This window comes from Anoplolepis gracilipes, chromosome 7 (assembly GCF_047496725.1).
Source record: "Anoplolepis gracilipes chromosome 7, ASM4749672v1, whole genome shotgun sequence".
NCBI classification, from domain to species: Eukaryota; Metazoa; Arthropoda; class Insecta; order Hymenoptera; family Formicidae; genus Anoplolepis; species Anoplolepis gracilipes.
The window spans coordinates 1,896,364-1,913,795 of NC_132976.1; the positions used below are offsets into that span (position 1 = coordinate 1,896,364).

At 33.0% G+C, this 17,432-nt stretch overlaps 4 protein-coding genes across 6 annotated transcripts; 2 read left to right on the forward strand and 2 right to left on the reverse strand.

The window, feature by feature from the left end:
- The first annotated feature begins 500 nt into the window (after positions 1 to 500).
- On the forward strand, positions 501 to 2,354 carry Jmjd4 (jumonji domain containing 4). The gene is made up of 4 exons (XM_072895531.1): positions 501 to 973; positions 1,048 to 1,345; positions 1,458 to 1,728; positions 1,840 to 2,354. Exons 1-4 carry the CDS (start codon positions 736 to 738, stop codon positions 2,314 to 2,316), a joined length of 1,284 nt encoding a protein of 427 aa, XP_072751632.1. The 5' UTR covers positions 501 to 735; the 3' UTR covers positions 2,317 to 2,354.
- Positions 2,355 to 4,744: 2,390 nt separating this feature from the next.
- On the reverse strand, positions 4,745 to 8,146 carry Pcif1 (Phosphorylated CTD-interacting factor 1). Its single transcript, XM_072895529.1, has 6 exons — positions 8,027 to 8,146; positions 7,102 to 7,385; positions 6,871 to 7,026; positions 6,637 to 6,785; positions 5,200 to 6,564; positions 4,745 to 5,124 (listed from the first exon to the last, which is right to left on the reverse strand). The coding sequence occupies exons 2-6, from the start codon at positions 7,354 to 7,356 to the stop codon at positions 4,839 to 4,841; spliced, it is 2,211 nt and encodes a 736-aa protein (XP_072751630.1). The 5' UTR covers positions 7,357 to 7,385; positions 8,027 to 8,146; the 3' UTR covers positions 4,745 to 4,838.
- A 720-nt stretch (positions 8,147 to 8,866) lies between these two features.
- Positions 8,867 to 15,212, forward strand: Drosha (ribonuclease 3 drosha). Of its 2 annotated transcripts, none has more exons than XM_072897052.1 (11): positions 8,867 to 9,008; positions 9,239 to 10,146; positions 10,371 to 10,614; positions 10,698 to 10,889; positions 10,964 to 11,321; positions 11,392 to 11,809; positions 12,198 to 13,149; positions 13,238 to 13,447; positions 13,526 to 13,848; positions 14,121 to 14,266; positions 14,732 to 15,212. In XM_072897052.1, exons 2-11 carry the CDS (start codon positions 9,245 to 9,247, stop codon positions 14,926 to 14,928), a joined length of 3,942 nt encoding a protein of 1,313 aa, XP_072753153.1. In that variant the 5' UTR covers positions 8,867 to 9,008; positions 9,239 to 9,244; the 3' UTR covers positions 14,929 to 15,212. The 2 variants fall into 2 exon arrangements, with proteins under 2 accessions (XP_072753153.1, XP_072753154.1); XM_072897053.1 differs by having other exon boundaries at positions 8,979 to 9,102.
- A 47-nt stretch (positions 15,213 to 15,259) lies between these two features.
- On the reverse strand, positions 15,260 to 17,424 carry LOC140668234 (pseudouridylate synthase TRUB2, mitochondrial). Of its 2 annotated transcripts, none has more exons than XM_072897068.1 (4): positions 16,981 to 17,424; positions 15,900 to 16,308; positions 15,692 to 15,828; positions 15,260 to 15,581 (listed from the first exon to the last, which is right to left on the reverse strand). In XM_072897068.1, exons 1-4 carry the CDS (start codon positions 17,150 to 17,152, stop codon positions 15,322 to 15,324), a joined length of 978 nt encoding a protein of 325 aa, XP_072753169.1. In that variant the 5' UTR covers positions 17,153 to 17,424; the 3' UTR covers positions 15,260 to 15,321. The 2 variants fall into 2 exon arrangements, with proteins under 2 accessions (XP_072753169.1, XP_072753170.1); XM_072897069.1 differs by lacking the exon at positions 16,981 to 17,424 and adding an exon at positions 16,639 to 16,907 and having other exon boundaries at positions 15,264 to 15,581.
- Positions 17,425 to 17,432: the final 8 nt, after the last annotated feature.

Here is a 17,432-nt window from a genome sequence, read left to right on the forward strand (position 1 = left end):
TCTTAGTGGTGAATGGATTATAGCACCGCCTAAGATGTTGTTACTCTCTTTCAGTTTAATACGTGATGCAAGACATCTCCAAGGTATAATTCACCCCCATTAACCTAGCACCCCCACCATGAAAAATCGGGTTCGCATATATTGCAAAATTAAGTGCTAATTTGTTGCTCTAAAAGCGAATTTATTGCTTCTATATTTTCGCAGGAAAATAATGTTAAAGATTATGTAATTTAAATACGAAAATAAATAAATAAAATTTATGAAAGGCCCGATTGCACCAACATTATTTTGAATTTAAGTGAAACATGTGTCTATCTATCTTTCTTTTTAAATGAATAAAGACAGACATATATTTAGTCTCGCTTAAAGCCAAAATAATGTTGATCCAATCGAGCTTAAGTTTCTTTTTTGGCTTTCGCGCACAATCCACGATCATCCACCTCGCGCAAGATAAACATCATCACCTGTGATACTGTCATCAATGTCACGTGTCAGCGTGTCACGTGTTACCTTTGCGCTGTGCTAGATTGCGCGATGTCGCGCGACGTGAGGTTAATTCTGACTGATTCGATACGTGACTTACATCGTAAAAAAATATCATTTGACTCAAAAATGTTATATCCTCGACAACGAAAATGGATATTTCTAGATCGGCATCATTGTTCGATATCATAAACGTCACTTTTAACAGCGTTACAGATGGAATAGCTGTACGATGAAGATCAAATCTTGGTCATGTCGACGCTTATTGAAATTAATAACAGTTTATACTCGTTTGACGAGGACACTTGCGTTCCTGATACGATCGAGCGAATTGAGGAATCAACGGTGACATATAACGATTTTTTCTCAAAGTATCTGATACCTAATAAACCGTGCGTCATTAATTTCCAAGCAACTGAAAATTGGCCGTGCAGACGCGACTGGGTATTGAATGGTGAACCCAATTTTCAAGTGCTCCGTACATTATTCGGTATGTAAGAAATTCTCGTTGAAGAAAGAAAATGTATCACATTATTAACGTTAAAATAATTTTCTATTGCCCAGGACATACCGTCGTCCCGGTCGCTGATTGTAACAAAAAATTTTACAACTCACAATTCAAGGATGACATGCCCATGAAAAATTACTTGGAATATTGGATTGATTATAAGCGAAACAATTATGCAAAATCGATGCCATTATTATATCTAAAGGATTGGCACTGTGTGAAAAGCTTCCCTGATATCCCAATTTATGAAGTGCCTCAGTATTTTGTATCTGACTGGTTGAATGAATATTATATCGCTCACCCTGAACTAGATGATGATTACATGTTTATATATATGGGGCCGAAAGAAACGTGGTAAGTACATTTTCAATGTTACAATTGCTTTTGTTTGAGATTCAAAACTTATTGTTTATATCCATAGATCTTTGGATATTGAAATTGATTTAATCATTCCTACAATGTCCAGGACTCCTTTACATGCAGATGTTTTTACATCATACAGCTGGTCTGCAAATATAGTTGGAAAAAAGAGATGGTTATTGTTTCCCCCACATGAGGAGGATCATCTTCGTGATCTTTATGGCCAATTAGCATATGATGCAGTTTCAGAGGATCTTAATGATCATACAAAATACAAAATGTATGATAGTAAAACATTAAAATGTTTTGATATAATTCAAGAAGCAGGAGAGATTATATATGTGCCATCTGGATGGCATCATCAAGTTTGGAATTTGGTAAATAGTTATAATAAAGCTGTATAAAGTTGTAAGATCCTTCGCAAAAAAAAAAAAAAAAAAAAAAAAAAATAGTTTAACAGAAAGTTAATTGTGTCATTTTTTATATAGGAAGATACAATTTCCATTAATCATAATTGGATTAACAGTTGTAATATAAGCAATGTATGGCATGCGTTAAAAAAGGAATTAAGATCTGTTATGAAAGAAGTTGACGATTGCAAGGATATGAAGAACTGGAATGAACATTGTCAATTGATGCTTAAGGTCTCCTATGGCATGGATTATAAACAGTTTCTTGAATTTATATCATTTATTGCTAAGAATCGTTTACATGCTATGTTAAAGAAAAATCAAGTTGTCAGTTTTCGCAAGTATTGTTTTGGATATAATCACTGTTTGTTTGATTTGCGAATACTGAAGAACATATTGGACGATATTATCACAGACGCGCAAGATCTGTCTGTGTACAATTTGATCTGTGAAAATGATGAAGCACAGCTGTTATCGAAAACTATTGTTTCATTTCTCGAATCAGCTTGTAACATTGAAAATAACTTCATGATCGCACAAAGCAAGATTCAATGAATCTTAACAAATGAAATAAATTTGTTAATAGAAGCAAATTGTGATTTTTGTTTTCTTTTCATAAATATAGCGGTTGATTGTTTTATGAAACCATGTCATATTCTTATGTGTCTAAAATTTTATAAATTTCCTTCCTTAACTTTATTTAAATTTTCTCTTAGAAGATAACATTTTGCAGGGTCATATTTTAAAATTATCTTTGTACAGTAAGCATATTTAGACACATTATTTAATTATCCACAAGTAAAATGCAATGGAGAAGTTGAAAGAAGTGTTTTCAATTTTTTTATAAAATTGCTAATATGTGGAACATATGTATGGCAAAAAGCAATAATCTTATAGTCTATAATGATATATATATATATATATATATATATATATATATATATATATAAATATATATATATATATATACACACGATAAATGAAAGCTCTAGAAGCTCTGGCATATTTTCACATGTGAGCGAAATTATTTCTTTAAAGTATAATTAAACATAAAAATATTTTTTTCTTAAGTTGCATATATATACTACACATTCTCTAAGTGTATAAAGATTTACAATAAAAATTTCCTATTTGAAATTCTAAGCTATACGTGCATCCTAATCGTGGATACATCATCCCTGCTGCTTGTAAACAATAGTATTTCGTAAAACATAACTTATATTTAGCTTTCACGCGTATTGTCTTATTTACTATCAAATTTTTTTATAATATATAAGCATAAATATCCTTATATATATTTCTGTGTATGTTAAAATGATTATACACGCGCATGCGCATGTATGCACTTATATATACTTGTGTAAAAAACACAAATATATACTAGCATACATGTACACTAGTATATATATATACATATATATATATATATATATATATATATATATATATATATATATATATATTTGCAATAAAAAATATATAAAATTTATAAGATGCAAATATAAATTTTTCTTCAAAAAGTGCCCGATGTGATTGAAACTAGACGATATATTTTTCTAATCAAATTGATTTAGTAATGCATATAAGTGTATATAATTTTTTTCCAACGTTTATGAGTGTGCGTCTAGAGAGCCCTGTTATTCCATGTGTGCCCTATATCTAAGTTTGCATCTTGTTTTTTTGTTTTTATGGAATCCATCTATTCTCTCGATATATGCTATATCTAATATAGATATGCTTGACATGAAAAGGATTGTAAAAATTTATCTTTTACATCTTTTAACACAAGTATCCTGTCTTTAATTTGAAAAATTGCTCTAAAAAAATTTTTATAGTAGGATATATATTGCATGAGAAAAAGAAAGAAATTAATATGAAACACTAGAGTTAAGTATATCTCTTCTATCTAATGTACGCGTCGTGTGTACATATTTATTAATCTATAAAAAAAATGTGTGCTCTTTCTTGTAGAGGGTTTAATCTATACATTCCTTTCCTTACTGACTTGTAACCACTTACAAACTGATATTAAATATTGCACCAGCAAAGAGCTATTTAAAATGAGATACACAGTTAGCTCTTTTTTTCCATGATTCCTGACATTAAAAAAGATTGTCATGGTTTAAAATATAATAACGATTTTATCGCGTAATTTTCTGATAAAAAATTTCCACGGCCACAGAAATAAGCAAATACAGGTGATTACAGACGGTACATATATGTACGTCCTACCATTTACACATTCACATATATACACAAATAAGTCTCTGTACACACACATACATACACGCACACACACACACGCACACATTTACTCTCGTAAATTTAAACATTTTTCTGACAATTTTTCATCTTGCATAGCAAGCATATCTAATATTTAAAAAGCATCACACGTGTCACAAAGTCTAACACATTGATCAATAACAATTAACCACTACTGCAAAGTTTAGACTTTCTGCAATGTGTGCTTATATATTTGTTGCAAGTAAACTTTTCATATTTTTATTTAAATTAGGTGTAAATGTACCACAGTGTATTCTTCTTATAATTTTAATTTTACTATTTATTAATAAGATAAACAATGAATGCTCTTACTCTCTTGCTCATTAAAGAGAAAAAAAGGCCGAATAATCATTAATCATTAGTTTGATGAACAAATTTTTACAAAATTGTTCTAAAACGTAAATGATAGTCACGACCTCAAGGGGTTTTATTATCAGCATAAAAATATCACTGATTAAAGTAACATTTATGTAGATATAACGTTATGTAGATTGGTTTTTTTTCTATATATTACGTTTGTTTAATTTTTCTCTGAATATATAACTACCTAAAAGTTTTTCATTTTTACATCTTATCTTTCATTAGAGTTTTATATATAGATATATATATATATATTATATATATATATATATATATATATATATATATATATATATACACATATATATCCTAAAAATACAAAATGTGAATTTTCTTAACAAGAAAAAGTTTTAGTTATATTACAAGTATATAGATTATATTTATCTTCAAGCGCGGAAATTATTTCTACGTTTTTCTTAAAGATTGTTCAACAATTATACAGAATGACTGGGTAGTGTCTGTACGGGTGGCACAGTCGGCGTTGTCACAGGTGTTACTGGTGTTGTCGGTACAGGTACTGGCGTCGATGGTATCGGTTGATGCGTTTGCCTTGGAGGGGAAAGAAGCTCTTGTCTGTCTCTCTCCCGTTCTCGACCAGGTCGCCAGGCTTCCAATAAGGCCTCAACTCGCTCTTCCGTAGGTCCCCATCGTGCTGAGCCGGCTGTATTTTGTAACCATACAACCAGCGTACCATGTACTGCTCGGATGTTCACTTCACCTCTGGAAATATATTACAAAGTGAAATAAATTATTTTAGATACAAGTTTGGGATTTATTCGTGATTCGTAAACACACTTTGGAAGAATATGTTGAAATCCATGTCTGTATTCGTGTTCCATAGCAGGTACCACTACTTGTTTGCGCTTAAAATGACTGCCTTCAAGTTTTATGAGCGCGTTAGGAGCCGGATCTCGCCATTCCGGTAAAAATACCACAAACGACAAGGGCTCCGCCGAATCAGCCAGCAGACGCTCGAAATGATTGACCATGGCTTCCATTAGTTCCTCGCAGTAGGGCGGATTCGCTTGAAACGAACCGCTGACCGGCCTAAAATCCAAAAACGGTCCCCTCGATCCGAAATATGAGTCCGTGTCGGCAAACGCCGAGCAATACTGCCGAAAATAACAATTTAAGGGCGAAGCAAAACATTCGAACGAAACGCCAAACGATCTCTGAAGACATTCAAAAACCGTTACTGGGAGAGCCATTTGAGTTGCTTGGCCCTCGTTGATTCCAAAGTATGTCTGATAACGTTTCAACATGCACCAAACGCGTGGCAGAAACATTTCAAACTTTTTGTCGTCAAAACAGTTGTACCTATACAAATGTTCGAGTTTGGTGAGATGTGTATTATTGATATACATAGTGTCACCATGAAAGCGTAGCATCGTTTGCTCACGCTCTGGGAGATAATCCACCTGTGGAAGTCTCGGTGTGGGGAGAGAGAATTGCACTGGGTAACACCAAACCTTTCTTTGCGTACTAGCTGGACCTCCTAAGGGTATAACGTCTCCGAGACCGTTATCCTTGAGAATTTGATTGTTTTTATCCTTCACCTTCTTCGCATATTCCGTCGATAGGTGATAAATTTTTAGACATATACCCTCCACGCTAGCTTTAACAGTCTCCGTAAGATGCGGCTGACATTGTCGCTTTAAATGTGCGAGTCTGTCTTGAAAATCATCGAACGTAGCGCCTACCGTTCTTCTTAACCATTGAAAGGTGTCTTCCGCGTTCCATTTGACGACTTTCCGACTTTCAGAAGATGCTGCTCTTGATTCTATCATTTTCTTCGCGGCTTCAGCATAACGCGACAATTGCTTCCTTGCATCACCCGTGAACTTTGGCCTTACCAATTTGATGGGGATATCGTTCATGATTTCACGATACATGGACATGGAAATTTCAGGGAAGCATTGACTCGGTAATAGTGGATCCGAGCCGCAATCGATGACCTTTCGTTCCATCAGCCATCTATTGAAAGAATCTTTTGGTGCGTCTATAGATTCACGAGTGTGACATAACTCTTGATAACATTGCCGTAGTTTCGCCAATAATGCACAGCGCAGAGCTTCCGCTTCAGGATGAACATGCGGCAAACTTGACGGTGCTCTCTCGTATATTATAACATTCGTAGATATCTCCAGATCCCATGGGCCCCTAACATAACAATAAACAAATTGTTCATTTATATTAGCACATTTTAATATCTCGGTGAAACTGAACACTTACGCCAATATAAATTTCTTTGCTGGTGGGACAGTTCCGTCTTCCGATGCTCTCCGTTTCAATGCACCACCCGGTGTACCCGGTGGAATGGTTCCATTTCCAGGTGGAGGTGGTACACCACAAATACCAAGTGGATCCGTGATTGGATCAAACTTTGATAAAATATACATATATATTATCTTTTCTTTTCTTTCAAAAATTCAGATGTTTGTAATATTATATTATATCTTGTAGTACCTGAGGTTTCAGGGAAGGTACTACCCATAGAGACTCTCCAGTCAACTTATTCCAAAAATACGGCCGGCTTTCTCTTTTACTCCAAAATTTTTTCCAACCTTGTTGTTGAAGTTCAACAGATAACTCCTGTTCTGGAAAGCTTCCAGGTGGTGTGCCCTACAATAATTTTCTTATTATCTAATAACTTGTAATGGTTAAAAAGAAAGACTCATAAAAGATTTTTTTCTATACTTGAGTTATCAACGGTGGTTGTTGTATATGACCAATTTGAGGACAGTGATCAGCTACAGTTTGCGTCGGTGTTATTATGGGTGTTTGGAGTTTCACAGGCGTAGGAACTATAACTTGCGCTACTGTCGAATTTGTATCTTGCTGTAATGTTTGGTGATGATGCATGGCTGGCAACGATGACACCGATTGCCCCGATAAAGTTTCCCAATTTGAGGTATTGGGTATATCTTGCTTTCCTCCACTTACTTCGTTCATTGTTTGATATGCGTTCTTGCCGCAACTTACTAAAAATATTTATCCAAACATTATATCATATCTCTGACAAGCATATTAAAATATATATTATACAGCTTAAAGATTCTTGCAACTAACATAATCAATAATACATAATTTAATAAATAATATAGAAAAATAATATATGTATACTTCATTAAGTAAAAAAAAAATATATATATATGCAATATTGTAACAATATATAGTATTAAACAGATAAATTTTACATAATTTTAAATAAAACATATTTTCATAATATTTGCATTTATTTTAACAATTAAATAACTATATACATGTGACAAAAGGGAACAAGAAAATATATCACAGATGCGCGGTAAAAATAAAAAATTAAGATGGACCATTAGAGATGCTGTGATAGAAAAAGCACATTACACCTTGCACAATACAATCTATTCGCATCCAACACTTGTACATATAAACACTTATAAATATAAATTGCAAAAAGCACAAACATCTCGCGATAATTACGGGATTCTTTTTTAAAACATCGTGGCTCTCGCGACTCGAGAGCGCTCAGTGAGTACAATGTTTGTTTACATACTGAGAAAACATCTAGGAAAATATGCGATTTCTCGCGTCGCCCGATCGGTCCCGCTTGCACAAAATATACCGCAACCACGAGAGGACTTACCAGAACTGATAATATCCTTAATTCATGAGAAATGCGCGACGGCACTTAAAATTCATTCATGATTTGTGAAATTTCACGCAACGATATCCACCCGTACGACGCCATTTGCTTAAACTGAAAGGAATTACAGTGCGCGGTTAGGGGGGAGAGGGGGAGCGCGGCTACGCTCGCAACGAAACGTCAAATCCCGCTTACAGCGCTGCGTGCGCCAGGACACTCGAATGCGATTGGCGGAACGTGGTGTCTTCGAGTTTCTTCAGTTTCACCGACTTGCTGCTTGTGCATTCGACGTGACGCGGAATGACGCGCGATTCGACCGATAGCCAATCTTACTTCGGCTTTTACGGAAATTGTAAGATACGTAGTGACAGGTGATTGGCCGTCGCTTTTTCCCGCGTTGGTCTAGCACGCGAGAATCTGAGAGAGAATTGATCCATTTAGCGACGTAAATCGAAACACAAATGGATACGATAAAGCAATAGAGAAACGAGAACGCTACATATATGGTCCTCCTTTGTGTCCTTGTCTAATCGTGTGTTCTACGATCAGGAAAGGAAGAGCTTGCGTTTAATTGCGCATATAATTAGACAAGAACACAAAGGGCCTATATATTTTCTTTCTATTTCTTCATCTATCGCATTTTCAACTTTCTCACGCACTCTATTCTTATATTTTTATGACACTTATAAAAATAGAGTAGATTTTAAATTAGATTGCAGACATTCCAACGATTGGTGCTTTCAGATTTTCCAATAAATTAACCAATCAGAAGATCCTGTGTCTAATTAGCCAATTAGTGACGATTAGGGACGATTGCCACTAGTCTGGAAATCAAGATGGCACTTTGAGAGAGCAACACAAAAGGGAAGTTTTAGTTTACAGAGATTGTCAAAGAAACAGCTGATCTAGAATAGACAGATTTTAGCTATAGAAACTTTATAACCCGTTTGTCTTAAGAGTATCAACGTATAAATCAACATTTGTAATTATAAATATTAAATAATATATTAAATTATTAATAAAAAGATAAAGAAAAACGAAAAAAAATAAAACTAACTAGAATTATTGTGTTGAAAGTGATTATTATTGAGAAATTTTCGACATTGATATAATTATTTTGTGAAAATTATTATTTATAAGAAATTAATAAGAAGATAATTTATAATTTATAAAAAATTAATAAGTAGGAAATTATTAATAAAAAAATTTCAGACGAAAATGGCAAATCCTCCAATGAACACCGGACAGGCATACTATTGGAATCAGGAACATATGAAATATTATCCAGTGCCTCCAGTGCCAAATTTTCCACCACCTAATTACAATCAACCACCGAATTATAACTTTTCGTACAATGTACCTCCTCCTAATGTATCGAATGTTAAATCGACAAACTCAATGTATCAGCTTGCACCTTCTACGTATGATGGAGCGACCAATTATCACAACAATATTTCTTACCAGAATCAAACAGACCCACAATATAATAATCAATATCATGATAAGACAGAATCTGCACAACAATTTGTGAGTGAAAATTATACAAATTGGGATAGAAGTTCCAGAGATGTATATAATAATAGTGCTAGTAACGAGTGGTATTCTAATAACTTTACTAATAATTCTACTACAAATTGGACAACGTATCAAAGTACATCTACTTCTTGTTATGATACGAGTAAAACGTATGACGATAACGAGAGAGTATGCTCGACAGAAAGGTACGAATCCTCACAAAGAATAAAAGAACCCGAATGGAAATATGATAACAGAGATACTTTGCCCAATCGTGCCATTAGCAAACAAAGATCCAGAAGTCCTGAAAGTAGATCAGAAAAAGTATATAGATCACGATATGACGATCACAGGGACAAATATCGTCAACACAACAAGAAAATATCTAGTGTACGAGAATCCTACGACAGTGGATACTTTGAGAAGAAGTCTTCATATAAGAGACACGAAAGTTATACATCTCGTTCAGAGGAATCTTATACAAGAAGTAGAAGTAGAAAGAGATCAAAATCACAGGAATCTCGTTCAACCCGAGATACAACGCCAAACAATGCTAAACGAACAAAGAGTCTCACTGAAAGAGAATTACTTTTAGAAAAATATAGGTAAGATTTATATATGTAGTTCTTTTCTCATAATGATTTCTTGTATTTAATATCTGACATACCTAGTAAGGAACAAAGATTTAGTTAATTTCTTGAAGTTTTTTTTTAAAAATAAAAGTTCAATTAACTACAGTCTTAATTTTATCATGCTTGTTTTATATGTAACAATCATCTACAAAGTAAAAGATTTTACAAATTACACAATATATTTTTATATTTTTTAGACGTAATTATTGCGCAACGAGTAAAGACATAGAGCGAAAATTGAACGAATTATCAGCAATGGGATCAGAAGGTATACTTGAGAGCGAGAAAAAGATTTGGACTCGCACAGCACCAGCGGATCTTTACTATTTCAGAGACGAGAATAATCTAAAGATAATGAAAGGTACTGCTAAGCTACAAGAATTATGTCTCACTTTTAAGAGCTTATTAATTGACAGAGCAACTGAAGCAAGGGCATTACAGGTACAATATATTTCTATTAAATAACTTAATTAAATTCTAATGAAATGCAATAAAAATTAATTATATCATTTTAATTTACTTAGCCACCCTACGAACCACCTCCGAGAAAAACTAGAGCACGTCTTTGTCGTCATAAATCTGAAGCTTGCAGTAGCTCTTCATCTGATAGTGACAGCTCTATGGATGAAGATGATAGAACAATGGAAGAGTTAATGGCAAAGAAACAGCATCCACAAAGATTGCATCCTGAAATGTGGTTCAATGATCCTGGAGAGGTAATATCGAGAATCTCTTCTTAAAAATCTATATATTAGACACTTGAAAATAAATTATAAATTTTTTCTTATAGATGAATGATGGTCCATTATGCAGATGCAGCGCGAAATCACGGCGCTCAGGCATAAGACATGGAATTTATGCCGGTGAAGGTGCAATAAACAAATGTGATTTAAATACAAATAATGCAGACAAATTGTATCACTATAGAATAACAATCAGTCCACCGACCAATTTCCTCACCAAGACACCGACGATTATCAAACACGACGAACATGAATTTATATTTGAAGGCTTTTCTATGCTCTCTCATTTCCCGCTAGTCAAGTTACCCACGTGTAAAGTTATACGATTTAATATTGAATATACAATTCTCTACATAGAAGAGAAATTGCCAGAAAACTTCACAATACAGGAACTTGATTACTTTCGTAAGTAATTTGCAAAAACGGTATTTTTCCTTTATCGCGTCCACTCTGAACATATTTTAAATTTTTACAGAGATGTATCTATTCAAAGAGGTTTTGGAGCTCGTAGATTTTGATTTACATGCGGCACAGGACAAATCCGGCTGTGGACAGTTCCATTTTATGCCAAGATTTGTACGGGACTTGGCTGATAATGGTCAAGAAATTTTATCGATGAACGAGGTTCTAAATTACTTAATAAAGAGCAGTACTCCTCTAATAGATTCAGATGATCTACCTAGATTGGTGGCAATGGCACAATATAAGTGGCAAGATTTCGCAGACGAGGTGAAGGGAATGGTTGTAACTTATCCTGGGAAGAAACCATGCAGCGTTCGTGTTGATCAGTTGGATAGAAATCAAGTAGACCAGCCACCCGGCGTGATCGCTCATCCTGAGATAGTACACTTTGGTATCCGTCCACCACAACTTAGCTATGCTGGAAATGCTGAGTAAGTAATCTATTACTATCAATAAAATATGTGTGTCATATATTTAAAGTGCAAAAATATTGTATTAGTTTGATGCAAAGAATTTGCCAAATAAAGTTGAACCTTAATCAATTTAAAGTTATATTTCTTAATTTATATATAATAGTTTGTACTTTATTTTACACAAGTATGTATAATAAACCTAAGAACGAATTATACACATACATTTGTTACTTAAAAATACAGAATTTTTAGAAATGTTTTATAATAATAATACAAAACTATATAATATAACAAAACTATATTTTAAGTTTTTGTAGAAAAATTATATCTTTTAAATACATATCATACATTATTTGCACTTTAAAGTATAACTCTATAAAAATTAATTCTTTATGAATTTATCCAGTTATCAAAAAGCATGGAGAGATTATGTGAAATTTCGACATTTACTCGCAAATATGTCGAAACCCTCTTTCGAGGATAAGAGAAAGTTGGAGGCAAAAGAAAACAAACTTCAAGAATTACGTACCCAGAGCAAGATGAAGCGCGACGTCACAGTCGATGTTAGCTCCGAGGGATTTTACAGAACCGGCATTATGTGTGATATTGTGCAACATGCGATGTTGATACCGGTACTCGTCTGTCATTTACGGTTTCATAAATCCTTAGACAATTTAGAACGCACATTGGGTTACGAGTTTAAAAACAGATATCTGCTTCAACTGGCCCTCACTCATCCTAGCTACCGTGAAAACTTTGGCACGAATCCGGATCACGCGCGAAACTCTCTGACAAACTGTGGTATAAGGCAGCCCGAGTATGGCGATCGCAGAATCCACTATATGAATACAAGAAAACGTGGCATCAACACCCTGATAAACATAATGTCCAGATTCGGCGCGAAAACAGAAACTGAGTCGTCTATAGCGCACAACGAACGTCTGGAATTTCTGGGCGACGCGGTTGTCGAGTTTCTCACGTCTATCCATCTCTTTCACATGTTCCCGGATCTGGAGGAAGGCGGTCTGGCTACTTACAGGGCGGCGATCGTCCAAAATCAGCATCTTGCCGTGTTGGCGAAGAAACTAAGTCTTGAGGAATACATGCTCTACGCACACGGTAGCGATCTCTGCCACGACTTGGAGCTGAGGCATGCAATGGCAAATTGTTTCGAAGCATTGATGGGTTCACTTTTTCTTGACGGAGGGATAGAAGTGGCTGATCGGGTTTTCGGAGAGACGCTCTTCAAAAGTGAGAAAGAACTTGCCAAAGTTTGGGTCAATTATCCCCGGCATCCTCTTCAGGAACAAGAACCGATGGGAGATAGACAATGGATTCCCAGTTTTGAGCTGCTACAGGTACATATTGTTCAGCATTTGAATAAGTTCTCTTCTACTATAAGACACGCTCTTATACGTTCTCGTTTATCTTTTTTATGTTAAACAGAAATTGACAAAGTTCGAAGAATCGATTGGAATAGAATTCACTCACATCCGTCTCCTTGCTAGAGCGTTCACGGATCGTAGTATAGGATATACTAATTTGACATTAGGATCTAATCAACGATTAGAGTTTCTTGGGGATACTGTGCTGCAACTTATTGTTTCTGAATACTTGTACAAATTCTTTCCGGAACATCACGAGGGACATTTATCAGTAAGCAATATATTATTCATAAATTTTGTCAATAATTTTCTTCCATTTATCTCTAATGACACTATCTGTGTTGTACAGTTGTTGCGGAGCTCGCTCGTAAATAATAAAACGCAAGCGGTCGTTTGCGATGATCTTGGTATGACTCAATACGCCCTTTACGGAAATCCCAAAGCCGAATTAAAGACAAAAGATAGAGCAGATTTATTAGAGGCTTTCCTCGGAGCGCTTTATGTTGATAAAGGTTTAAAATATTGTCACGTTTTTTGTGATGTATGCTTCTTCCCACGTTTACAAGACTTTATCATGAATCAAGACTGGAATGATCCAAAGAGCAAGCTACAACAATGCTGTTTAACTTTGAGAACTATGGATGGTGGAGAGCCAGATATTCCTGTGTACAAGTAAGTTCTTAGTATTTTTGACAAATTTTTTAAAAATTACCATCAAACAAAAAAAAAATGTAATAACTTACAATACTAATTTATTATTTCATTATCATAAAATACTGATACTATAAATTAATAACAAAAAAGCCTAATTATTTACTAAAAGTTTTATTTACTTTCATAGTGTCTCAATCATTGTTGAATATATGTATATGATGTTCACATTTGAAAGGTATATATATTTGTAAGAAATATTTTCATTGCACGATATTTTTCTTTTTTTTCAGAGTCATCGAATGTAAAGGACCAACTAACACAAGAGTTTATACAGTCGCTGTCTATTTCCAAGGGAAACGACTGGCTAAAGCTTCAGGACATAGTATCCAAGAAGCAGAAATGAACTCTGCCAAAGAAGCTTTAGAAAAATCTCAAGGTAGGCTATATATATAAAATGGTAAATAATTATTATAGATTAATTTAAAATTGACTTGTCAATCTTTACAATTAATAATTAATTAAGTGACATAAACGTGTATAATTAATCTTTTTTGATTAAAAAATTTAGTCGCTAATCTTTTTTACATTTTCTTAACAATATACGAATTTTGAATTAATATTTTAGCAAAATCAATTAAAATTGAGACCAGAAAATAAATCTTTTATTTATCTATAATCTATTCAATATTAAATAATATTCAAATATTAAAATAATATTCAAAATTCTTTTACTTTAATTCAAAAATTATTAAAGTAAATTTTTTAAATTCTTTAAATTTATACTATAAGGAAAATTTGATTATATATTATAATTTATACAATATTTATAGTTCAAAGTTTAATAGCTAATTTAGAGAACCATTGTTCGTAATTTATCATTGTTAATATTTTTTTTCTATAGATTTATTTCCACAATTGGATCACCAAAAACGTGTGATTGCGAAAAGTATGAAAATGCAGCAATGGCCAAATAAACAGAAACCAAGAGGAAAATCGTTAAGATCCAGTGAAAGATCTGATGATTCTGATTCGAGTCAAAATCGGAGAAGAAGAAGTCATAGCAGAGAATGTAATGCCTCGAAAAAAAGAGAAACCTAATTTGTATAGTATAAGGATAAATTGTATGCTCTTTCCTTGAGAAAATGAATTTCCTCTGCTTAGATAACTCTTTAAAAACTTTTTTTTTTCAAGTAAACAATAATGTTACATAAGCAATGTACTAGTGATGTATATATATCAATTTAAACTTACTGAATTAGAAATACCTTGCGCATTTCCATTACTAAGTGTCACATTAGAAAACTCCTTTATTTCCTTCCTTCATTTTATTATTGCCCAAAACCCACCGATAATTCTCTTATGGAATAAAGAATATATACATACATCATCTATAGTTTTTTTTTTTTTTTTTTTTTTTTGTTATAATTTACAAAACATACATATTTTATTTTCTACATTTGAATTTACAGTTTGTAAGTCACATTTTACAAGTTAATCATCTTTTTTTGTCAATATCGGATTCTTTTGTTTCAATAAGTATTTATTTCGATCAAGTATATTATGACATTGTTCCATATTATTTAAAACGTTTTGCAACTTCCAATGTTTATTCAATAAGGCAAGATCTAAATTGAATAACGCATATCGAAAACATAATATTTGAGTGCATGTAGCAACACTGTGAAGTTGTATTCCTAAATCATGAACCAAAGTTTTCAAATATGTTTCGTTTTCGTTTATAGCCACAATTTCTGAAAAAAAAAATATATAAATAAAAGTATATATATATATATATATATAATAAATAGAAATAATTATAAATAGTAGAAATCTCTTGTATAATAGGAATTATAACATTTACCTAACATAAATTCAGGAGATTTAAAGTCCACACATTTTATGGTATATATCATAGGAATATTGTTATCTGTAGGTCTCAATAAACCTTGTACAGCCAACTGATATGCAGCTTGACTTTGCATATCTAAGCCACAAAGCCTAAACAGAAAAGAGTAAATGTTAATTGAAAACGTAATAATAAAATCTTAGATATTTATCATATAACATACTCAAACATCTTTCTTTGATGAGCAGCCTGCATGGAAGCACACATTTTATCAATTGCGTCGCGCTTAATAAATTTATATGTAGCCTTCTCGACGATTTTTCCAGTTTTAAAATAATTATCTGTTGCTTGTCCTAAGATGCCCTTAAGTTTGTAACTGGTTGGAGGCTTAGAGTCTTTCAATTTATGAATCCACTTGGTACCATCATTAATACCACAAATCATGAGTCCTGACGAGTTAGTGTTGAGATAATTAGCACATATTAATTTAAAATCTTTATGTTGATATCGTGGTCCTACTACTAAAGGATGATCCGCATAGCTAGGTTGTACAAATACTTTCATCTTGGCTGTTGTATCACCCTCTACACACACATGTTGGATGGGTGGACGTACATGCATACTGTTCAAGTCTGAAAATCAAATGTTGCTTTTCAAAAAGTTAAATAATTTTAAAAAAATAAAGATTTATATCTTTTTTGTATTAATATTCATTCTGTTTGATTCTTTCACAATATATACATAAGCAAATGTTTTTGTTTCATTTTAAGAATAAAAAAGAAAAAGAAAAATTCCTAAAGTGTTTCTTTTAACGCTGCATTATTTTTTCTATTTTTTTTTTTATACTTAACAAACTTAAAACAATATGTATAAGTTTAATTAAAAAGGAAGGGACAAGATTTGTGAAATTGTAGAAAAGATATAATTGAATAAAGCAAAATTCTATAGAATAAAATCTTAACCTTCGCAGAGGCGATAAATTATAGTGTCTCGTGTATTTAAATATGGGACTACTGGTGGTTTGTAAACAGCAAACACCCCGTTTAAAACTTTCCATGCTATTCTAGCATCGGAAACTAAACGTTCCACTTTTGGAATCAAAGTTCTCTTCATATTAAAAATAGTAAAACACTAAACCATTCACTATTCTCACGAATTATGTATAATGTATTTCTAACTTGTGTAAATTTAACTTAACTTAAATGTGAAATACATAACATAACAATTGCATAATTACTTAATATCTTATTTTTCTAATTTTATATGATTTATAATAAGTTTGAAAAATAAGAGAGAGAGATTACATATCGCTACTGTCACATGTGGCAGCCATGTTTGATTTTCAAACTGTCCGCCGTGAATAATATACAGAAATATATACATATCTCTATTCTGAATTTCCTGCGTTGGAAAACAGCTGTTTCCGTAACAAAACATGGGCAAAGAATCTTTTGTCCAAAGATTTTTTTGATTCATGGTAACAAACTGCCACTCTCTTCTTTTCCACCATTCATGTTTGATTATTTTCGAAGTTAACTTCCGAAGCAACTCTCTACGTAACTGTATTGTATCTAGCTATTCATACATTATGACTCGGAACAGATGTTTGACATCTGTCAACGTGATGTGTATGAAGGCTTGAACGTAAGACTTTAAATAAAGAATAACAAGTTATATAATGTTAATAAATGAAAATGTGTTAGCATGATTTAGCAATTTTGAATTTTTTTTCAATCTTAACAGTATCCTCTCTCGT